Below are 10,205 nucleotides of genomic sequence, written 5' to 3'. Positions count from 1 at the left end.
TTAGAAACAATAAATGTGATTTGACTTGTGTCGATTAGTACTTCCGAATTTTGAGAGCCAAACCGCAGTTACGCCCTAAAACGCTAATTGTTGTATACAATTTTTTTAATTGTACCAAACACTTCTTTTATAATTTATTCGATTAACTGATTTATTCATTTTATTTTACCATTTTGAAATGAAAACACTCGAATTGCGCCAATGCGCGTCGCCTGTCGGATCTTTGTCCTTTGCAGTTATTTATATTTAGAGCCTCTGCTCGCAACGCCCACTTCAAGGCGCCCTATTTGGGGGCTTATTAAAAGCGAAGGAGTGAGAAGTGAGCTGCAAAAACGGGCATAAGATTATAAACAAAGTGCTCAGTTTTTGAGTCTTTGTAAAATATTAAAACACATAATTTACAAGGCGGAGTGGCAGGAAAAGGAAGCGCAAAAAGAGGAGCTGCGAGTCCTGGGGACGAAGAACAATGGGCAGATTAAAACGCATCCCAAAGACAAAGCCAGTGCAATTTGTTGCCAAAGCGAAGTTCGCCCCCGAGTTGCAAGTTCACAAAAAAAGGGATTCGACCAGAAGCTGAGTCAAGGAGTTCAGGATATATTAAAAAGGAAAGTGGCAAAAGGGAGCTCTCTGAGTCCTTGGCAGTCGTAATTAACACTTTTCGGCTGCACCGTAGCCACTACAAACATTTCAGAAAATAAGTTTAGGAAATTTAAAAAAAAAAAAATTAAAGGAAAATTGCTCATACTATACATATTGGGAGATTGTAGTAGATAATATCTGGTAGTTATAAGAATTAAATTTGCCGTCTCTATTCTTTTTTTGTTTTTTTTCTTAATCTTAAATAATCGGTCTTTTTTTCTTTTAACACATTTAAATGGACTTTATTAAAAGGTGCAGGCCTCTGGGCATTTAAATATGTTAATATAGACGTATATAAGCATATCTGCATACCAGAAAAAAAAATTACCTTGATTTAAGTCCATATTCCTTAAATTAAGGAACGATGGACTAAAAATGACTAAATAAGGCTATACATGGACTTAAAAATGTTCATTCCATATACATTTTTAGTCCACGTAGCTAGCTAGCTTTCTTTCTTGTTTGGTATGAAATGAAATAGAATACATTAGAGTCCACATGATAACACTTTTATGTTCGTACAGTTGGAATCGGCATTGACATTTACTTCTCAAGTATATTTTGCTATACCAGTTATAAGTTGCTAAAAATAGGAATTGCCAATGAATTTACAGTAAAACCTACACAATTAAAGATGAATCGCTAACATCTTCAAGATCGTATTACAATTGTTTACTTGCTGACTCCCAAATTAAGTAACAACAAAGCCTAATGCTCCGAGTAGAATTGAGAAAGGAGCTCAACATAATGCGAGTTTTTGCTTCTCGTATTAACTTGACCAGAAGGAAGCTCCACAACACCTGATTGCCGGACCGAATACGACGAAGTCCGGCTGTTTTGTTGCCGTTGCCATGGTGAGGGATCTGTTTTTAACCGGACAATGGTTGCGGGACAATGGACGCAGGACGAAGGATCCAGGAATCAATTGACCATGCTGTGGCGATGGCTTCTTGTGGCTGCCACTGCAGCTGCTGCAGTTTCAAGGGTCCATAAATAATAGGCACTAAGCATGTGCTCTGTAATCCGCCAGCAGTGTCCAAAATATACGAAGAAAGGGAAAATAAAACCAGAAAACAGCACAACAATCCAGTCCACTCCACTGGCAGCCACTCTACTCGACTGCACTCCAGTCTTTCCCACTTGCCCACAGCGCTGGATTTCTTTTGGCTTGGAGTGGCCAAAGGTGCAACTATTTAAGGCACTACGACTGCCACAAGGCAAGCTGTATGAGTACACTCGGAAAAATTTGTAATTTGAAACTGATATGAAACCAATTTTTTACAAAAACCTAGAGAGTATCTCGACTATCATATAAACGTTACTCAGCTTTAAGGGAGTGCGAGGAAGATGGATGTATGCGAGCTGCAAGGCGACACCTAGCGGGCAAAGTTTTTATTGCTCACAACATTTTCAAGAAAAATCGGTGATATAGAATTTTTTTATATATTATAAAATTTTGAGTAAAAGGAAAGGATCGAAAAATAAATTTCAAAATACAACGAAAAACGCTACAATGTAGTAGGATTGAAAAGCAAAGGTAGATGCCGAAGTTATAGTTTTCAAAAGAGAAAATATATTTCAAAATAAAATCAAAGGAAAGATAAACATGTTTCTAAACACTTTCAAACAGTTCTTACTAGCTTCAGAGGAAACTTTTCTTAGAGTGTAAAATAGCCTCGCCTTCTGATTCCGGTGGGGCAGCGCAGCACATCAGAGCGCAGTACACAACAGGATCAAAGTTTCGCCCTGCTGCTACCCCATTTAATATTAAACGTTTTGCCTTGCCCAGCTGCCTGGGACTCTCGACTATACCTCGAATTCCCTCCGCTCCTCAGCAGATTTTCTTTCTGGCGTGGTAAACTTTTGCTTGTCTGTTGGGTTTTTGCCCCTTTTGTTTGGTTGGCATCGGAAGCGACCGTAAAAACTTGTCGAGAGTGATAAATAAAACTATAAATAATTATGCTAAATAATGAGTTGGACCCAGAATGCCAAAGACTGATTAAATCATGACAATGCATCATACAAACAAGAAGGGAAGCTACCTTCGGCCAGCCGAAGCTTATATACCCTTGTAGATTAAAGAATGCTTACTCGGTGCAGTTCCAGGAATTCCAGATTCAGCGTATTTATTTATTAAAATTTTGTTTTTAAGTAGTCAAGAATCAAAACGCCTACTTCCTACAAAGTTACAATGAATTTTCTCATATTTGTTTGAATATTCCTAATGGAGCCTTAAGATATAGTGGTCCGATCCGGCTCGCTCCGACATATGTACTACCTGCAATAGAAAGAAGACTTTCGGGAAAGTTTCATCGCGATAGCTTTAAAACTGAGAGACTAGTTCGCATAGAAACGGACAGACTGACAGACGGACAGACGGACATGGCTAGATGAACTCGGCTATTGGTGCTGATCAAGAATATATATACTTTATGTGGTCGGAAACGTCTCCTTCACTGCGTTGCAAACATCTGACTGAAATTATAATACCCTCTACAAGGGTATAAAAAGAAGTCTGAGGGTAGAACTGGGTGTAACTATAGAATAGTCGATTAAGAAATTGCCGTCTAACGTTTTTTTATTCTCTTAAGAAACAAGTGAAGAAAAAGGTGAACTTAAAAAATTATCTATTTCAAAAGTAGTATATGTTTTTGTAAAATTGTTCAACAAAATAATGTTATAATTTACAAAAATTAACTTTAAATACAATTTTTGGCAAAGTACTTTCTTTTTCATGTTTCGTTTTTTTTCCAGGGACTACTCTTAAGTAAAAGGTATGAAATATTATCTTATTAAACACCAAGTGTGTAGTGCTCAGGAGGGGATTAACCAACAAGTTCGGCCTTATGCTCATAAACCCGTTCACACATTCATTAATGCGGATCACCCGTGAGTGCTTACATCCATCATAAAATTACTAGGGGAATACGCACTTCAACAGGAATTTGAAACACTTACACTGGCAAAAATGTTACTGATGCAGCATGCTTGCCCAGGCGGACACATATATGGCTTGTAATAATTTTTTTTTATAATTACTAGGCTTATCCCACGCACGAACGTATTTTAAAATCCAATTTTGAAGTTTTTTGTGTCAACAACTACTTTTTTAAGGGTTTTAATATACTCTTTTTCTACAATAAGCCTTAAAAAAAAGTAATTTTTAATTTATGGCAAATGGGTCAGAACGCCATTCCTCTTATTGCATACTACACGACCAAAAAAGAATTTCTTCAAATACATATTGTAATATCCCTGGCCAATACATATTTCTCTAAGTGTACTTTCGGTTTGTTTTGGCCTCGTCCGCTCCTCGATGGCCGGACAAATGTGGCCTCGTTAGCGGCCTGGTCGGTGAAAACGAGTTAATCGAGGGCCGCAAGGACGAGTGGGTGGGAATATGGACTGCGGAGAACGGAGAACGGAGAGCGGGCTGGACAAGGGCGCTAATTGCGTGGACATGCCAAATGTCGCACCTGTCCTGGCCAAACAGGACAAACGGCAAACTGGAGGGCAGGATGCGAGCCCCGGAAAAGGATCGAGGATAGGTGGCATAGCAAACAGCAGGCGCTGAAATGGCAAATAAACATTAGAGAAAATACAACAACGGCAGGGGCACATCAAAGGGCAATCACACGTGGCTCGTATCCTTTTTTCGCACTTGTCCCCGGTCCTTTCTGTCCTGTCCAAGGGATGCATACCGAAGGAGGGGGTGGCAAAACGAACGAGCTGGCCGCAATAAAAGCGCAACACGTAATTGTTGTTGCCATCTAATGGCCGTTCGAATGAGACGGGCGGAGCGAAAGGATACACGGCCAGGATAATAACACTTGAAATGGGCAACAAAAGGAAACGATAAAACAATCAATCCGAGGAAGCGCTCAGATTCAAAAACAGAGCAGAAAAAAGACAATGAAAATCGCATAATGAAGTTATGGCGGCAAAATCGGACTAAGACCGATAGAATTTATTGCCTTCAATTAGAAAGCATTTGCGCCACACGAACTAATTCATTTATGTAATTATGCACTTATACATTTTAAGTATCATACATACGTCACTGGCCATTTGCCTTCTAAGCTTTATTTCTAAACTGCTATTTAAGAGGTTTTCTTGAATATAATAACATGAATAATATACAGTTTTACTGTGCGGATAAACTCTAAATAAAATATTCAGCTAATAAAATAATAGGTCATAAGTAAATGAAAATATTAATCATTTCATTAAATGCGTTTTTCGATGCCAATAACAATAATAAGTTAAAATTTGTCTTTTAACTCCAAGCCAGTAGAATTCTCGATTTGCACATTTTTTTGTATTAGTATAAACAGAAGAGGAGTTCGATGTCCATCGACTTGGTTGGCTTCAGTTGGCAGTGGACCAGGGAAAATAAAAACGAGACCCAGGACCGCCGATGGCCAGCAATCTGCTCAGTGGTAAGTGAATAAAGCGAGTCATTCTCCATTCGCCAGCTTCACTTGGCCAAATTAAAAGCAATAAAAATTACCGACCTGGGAGAAGGGGAATAGAGCTTGGCTCCAGGACGAAGTGTTCACATGCATGTGGAGTGTGAAAAGTTGGCTGACCTGCGGGTGATTTCGCAGAGCTTTGTGGTGTCCTCGACAGGGTAGTTTACCTGTTGCCTCAGCAGATGCTTAGCTGTATCGTCAGGGCCAATGACTCGAAGACTAACTAAGTTGAAGGAAAAATTCTGATATTTATATGTCTTAAATTGCACACCCAAATAATCTTTAATCTCGCAGTTTTCAGATTATACTTCATGCAGTATGGTATAAAGGCTGTACTCTGTAGTATTAGGCTAAATTCAGTTCCGAAAGTTTAACTTAATATTTCCGAAAGTAAACACAATGCTTTAAAATTAATGTATGATTTTTGATTTTTTCGGTGTAGGCAATCTTATATCCAATTTCACCTATGCCTTTCAAATATATTGAGTTTCTTTAATCAAATTGAATTGGTTTATCTAAAAATGTATTTTCTATAATACTTATATGTTTTTGTATTTTAAGCCGACTAGCGTTTATCACAAAGTCGCCATTTGCTTGGTTTTTAGTTTTTATCAGGGACTGTAAATAATGATGACTGATTTATTTATTTTTTGAACCAAAAAATCAAGCACCTAGGATCGACAAACGCAAAAAATTAAAACACCACAGAGATCGTCTTTCCTTAAAATATTCCTTTAAAATAATGATTTTTTTCTTCGTTTTTTTATCACAAATAATGAATATTGAGTGAGTTTTAAAATAAAACTCAATGATTACGGTCCCTGCTCTTAATATATATAATTATTTTTTTTTCATTTCTTAATTTTTTTAGTTTTTTCTGTGGTTTACACGAGCTACATGCACTCGTATACTCCTCTACAGTTCTACGACCGCCAGTGCTGGCGGCTTGGAGTGGTTGGCAAACAGTTGCATCGCCGCCGGATCGGCGAGTAATCAAAGCTGGACACGAAGCCCGGGGCTTCATCCTGAATGTTTGCCCTGCTCTTGATGGTGGGCGGTTTTAGAGTGCGCCTGGGTGCTCAGCCGCTAAGCCTGGAACTCGTCCTGCTCCTCCGGGGGCCTGGTGACCTGTGGCCTGCCGTGGGGGAGCAGCTGCAGGGGTCGATCGGCCGCGGCCGGGGGCTCCAGACTGGGCAGGGGTATGAGGACCTGGCCGGTCCTTCCGAGCGGGCTGCCCTCCCTGCTGCCCAGAATCTCCTTGCTCAGGACGAGGTCCCTCCCCAGCTGCTCCTCGCGCCAGTGGACACTCCGCTTGCCGCGCTCCCTGCCAGCCAGACCCTGCGATGCCGTGGCTGCCACGCCTTGGATGCTCGTGGCACTGGATGGCCAGAGCCGTGAATGGCTGCTGACGTCCGGCAGACTGCGGCAGCTGCTGAAGCCGCTGCCCCCCGTGGTGGTGGTGGTGGTGGTGGTATTAGTGGTCTGGGCAAACAGCTCCATCACACTCGGCGGCTGGGCTTCCTTGTGCGCCGACTTGAGGCGGTGCAGCGTGATGCAGAACTCCTGGAAGCCGTGCACCGTGTGGTAGTTGTCCGGCTGATCCTTGCAGCCGGCCAGGGCCATTTCGGAGCCCCCGATGCGCGCCTGCCGCTCCATTCCCGGCGACCAGGTGCGCTGGTAGTGCGGCGCCTCCACGTCCAGCTGCGACTCGTCCAGGCGGTCGATGGCGCTCTGCAGCGCCGGGTCCAGGAGCCCCACCTCGCGGGCAGTGCGCACGTCGTGGCGCCAGAACTGCTGATGCCGCCGCACCGCCGGAGCCACCTCCTTGATCCGCAGCACCACCACGCCCATCAGCCAGACGCAGACGATGTTCAGCAGGGTCAGGGCCATGCTGACGGCCGCGCAGACCAGCAGCTCCACGGAGAGCAGCGCCGAGTAGGTGCGGTGCTTCGTCAGGCTGGCCAGCAGCTCGTGGTCGGCGGGCAGCAGCTGGCACCCGATGGCCAGGGCCCCGAGCAGGCCGGCGTTCACCGCCGGCGGCAGCAGGGAGGCCGAGATGGCCACGCCCACCAGGGAGCCCGTGTTGCCGCCCAGCACCGCTATGGCCCCGGCCGCCCCCGAGGCCAGGGCGGTGCAGACGCCGATGGCCAGGGAGTGCGTGTCGCAGCGGGAGACGATCTCCTCCGTGAGGCCGGCGGATATGGCGAAGAAGTGGCCGAAGCCACAGACGATGGCCCCGAAGAAGAAGCCAATGGCCACGGACACGGCGATGCCGAGCAGCTCGTTCTTCAGGCCCAGCCAGCGCAGCTCGCGGTCGCCGATCACCGAGCCGAAAATGGCCGCAATTATGGGTCCCATCAGGGGCGAGATCAGCATGGAGCTGGACAGGAACAGGAAGCTGTTCTCGACGAGGCCCACGCAGGAGAGCAGGGCGGCCGCCATCAGCAGCACCACGAAGTCGAAGGTCAGGGTGGCGTCGCGGCGCACCTGGCGCACCACCTGGTTGACGTTCAGCCGGCACCTCACCGAGTCCATGAAGCTCTGCCAGCCCTGCTCCTGGCCCTGCTCCTCGGGATCGCCGGCGACCTGGGCCCTGGGGCTCTGCGGGCCCGGCTTGGACCGCGTCTCCAGGCAGGTGAGGGCGGACACGTGGGTGCCCGGTCGCTCGCCGACGCCCCAGTCCTGCAGGGTGCACAGCAGCCGTTCGTAGCGCTCGTCCTGCAGGAGGTCGAAGCGCGCCTGCAGCTGCTTCCCGGTGACGTCGTGCGACCAGAAGACGTCCTCCAGCCGCAGTTCCCCGGCTATCGCCCGCAGCAGCTGCTCCAAAGAGGCGTCCTCCTTGAGCTCGGGCAGCTGCAGGGCTCTGCTGTGGGGAGGCGCTGTTGCCTCGCCTCCAGTGGCCCCGGCTATCTGGCCAAGTCGCCAGCAGCGCTCGCACACCTCGCGGGCGGAACACTTGCTCCTCTGGCAGCCACCGCAGCTGGGGCAACATCGGGCGCTGTCCGGCGGCTTGGGGCTCAGCCTCAGCTCCTCCGCCTCGGTGGGCACCGTGACCACCACGCAGACGGCGGCGCTCATGGTCTCGCCCGCAGTCCCAAGTCCAAGATTATAGATCCTGGATCCCGGATCTTAAGTTCCTCCGCTTCGAGGGCGGATTTTAGTGTGGGTGTGTGAAACGAAACGGATTCAGAAGTGTTCGGTTTCGATGGATCTCTAAGGGGCTACTGGGTTCAGTTGCTATCCACCTCAGTGGCACCCTTCCCCCGGTGGGTAGAAATTATTGCCAGTTGGTAATAATTAGACTTCGGATTAAAGGCAAGACGTGGTTAGGAAAAAATTATTTTTCAAAAAATTAAAATCGAGAATAATTTATCTTTACTCAGAATAGGTTTTTGAATCAAAATCACAAAAATCTAAAATTTATTTCCGACAAAAAATGCAGAGATCAAAACTGCGTTAATTTCCTGTAGTAAAAATATTGCTATGAAACCTAGGAAGCCTATTACTTAAAAGCTCTAGCTAGATCCCGATTAAATACCAAACTAGAATAAACTTGATTAATAAAGACCCTCACGCCCTCTGGCATAGTTTCTAAATATAATTCAATCGCCCTGGATGACTTCCACTAAAGCAGTGCTTCAGTGGGAGTCCCGCAAAACCCCTTCGCCACCGCCTACTTTCCGACTAAGCCAAAACTCAGATCAAAACAACGGACATGTCCGTTGCAACATCCTGATGATGAGGACGCTCCTGCGATGATGGGGATGATGATGATGATGGACGCTGCGACAGATGCGCGTTTTATCCTGTTTGCACGCGACTGCGGATGCCGCTAGCTCCTGGAACCCACAACCCCAGTTAACCCCCTAAAATCCCACCCCTATGTCAACATTTTCCTGGCGCTTCTGGCTGCGTTTGTTTGCATCCGCTGCAGTGGCTGCTTTGCGAGGACCCCGCTCCTCTAAAAACGCCCCCTTTGCCGCATAATCGAAACAACTACGGAAACTCTGGAATAAAAAAATTAAAAAAAAAAGAGGCACAGCCTGGAGGTGCAGAGCAGCCAAAATGTCAACAATCTGCAACAGCCATGAAATATTATGAGGCTTTGTGGGTGGCAGAAGCGTGGAAACGGCAGGCGTTTCGGCAGTAATAATGCACCACACGAAAGTCGCACGAAAAACGCGTGAAAAACGGACCAAAAACGCTGCAAAACCGCCAAGCAAACACACACAGATACTCAGGTACCGACACACAGATGCACTGACCCACACATAAGTGGTCAGGCATGCTTCCTCTTCCCCAGGGGCTATACTCTATCAAGGGGTTAGAGTTGAGGTTGAGAGTAACTAACTACCAAAAATAAAATAAACCCCTATCTTTAATCGTTTTTACTAGGGTTCATAAAAAATCGACAGCTTTATCGATACTATCGATGGTTTTAAAATTTAGGAAACATCTATGCTTTAGGCCTACAATCTATACTATCGCTCAAAAAATAATTTAATTTTACATGTAGGTTTAATATATTTTCCGAAACAAAAGTATTTTAAAGTATATATTTTAGAACACGACGGTATTTTTAATTGTGCTCAACATTGAATTTTAACATTAAAATTTACCATTGAATTAAAAAAATTTAAATAGTTTTTTCAACAAAAGTTTTATTATACAAGCGTAAATTTTCAATTATTTTTGTTTCATAACTATCCTTAACTTTTGTAGTTTGTTTTTTATTTTCTTTAATTTCCAATACAGTTTTAACTACAGTACTAGCTCTTCCTTCCATTTATTTCTAATTTACTTACTAATACTCGTAAGAGGTCTTTAAAATGTAAAGCAGTAGAAGAAAGAATCTAGTGAAAAAACTGCAAAGGTTTATTTGATTTGTTTGTATCTAAAGTCATATCTCATATTTTCGGAATGTAATTCGCGTCTTTGCAGAGTATTCAACGCTTCGGTGCTCCTCTTCTTTTCAAATTCACATTTTTTGTGGATTGCGGGCAGCGAATTCCTCGGTGTCCATTATCTAGCGAAGTTTTTTTTCTGCTCTTCGAAACGAACGCGTTTTCCATCTGCCATTTTGCAGTTGCTACT

At 44.7% G+C, this 10,205-nt stretch overlaps 1 protein-coding gene across 1 annotated transcript; it reads right to left on the bottom strand.

The window, feature by feature from the left end:
• Positions 1–5,909: 5,909 nt before the first annotated feature.
• LOC108059040 (uncharacterized) lies at positions 5,910–8,323 on the bottom strand. Its single transcript, XM_017144077.3, has one exon. The coding sequence runs from the start codon at positions 8,187–8,189 to the stop codon at positions 6,198–6,200; it is 1,992 nt and encodes a 663-aa protein (XP_016999566.2). The 5' UTR covers positions 8,190–8,323; the 3' UTR covers positions 5,910–6,197.
• Between the last annotated feature and the right edge of the window lie 1,882 nt (positions 8,324–10,205).

The sequence above is a fragment of the Drosophila takahashii genome, chromosome X (assembly GCF_030179915.1).
Source record: "Drosophila takahashii strain IR98-3 E-12201 chromosome X, DtakHiC1v2, whole genome shotgun sequence".
Taxonomy (NCBI): Eukaryota; Metazoa; Arthropoda; class Insecta; order Diptera; family Drosophilidae; genus Drosophila; species Drosophila takahashii.
This window is presented reverse-complemented; position numbering and strand designations above follow the sequence as displayed.

Coding starts and splice junctions, on each gene's coding strand:
- LOC108059040 (XM_017144077.3), bottom strand. CDS start 8,189: ATGAGCGCCGCCGTCTGCGTGGTGGTCACGGTGCCCACCGAGGCGGAG.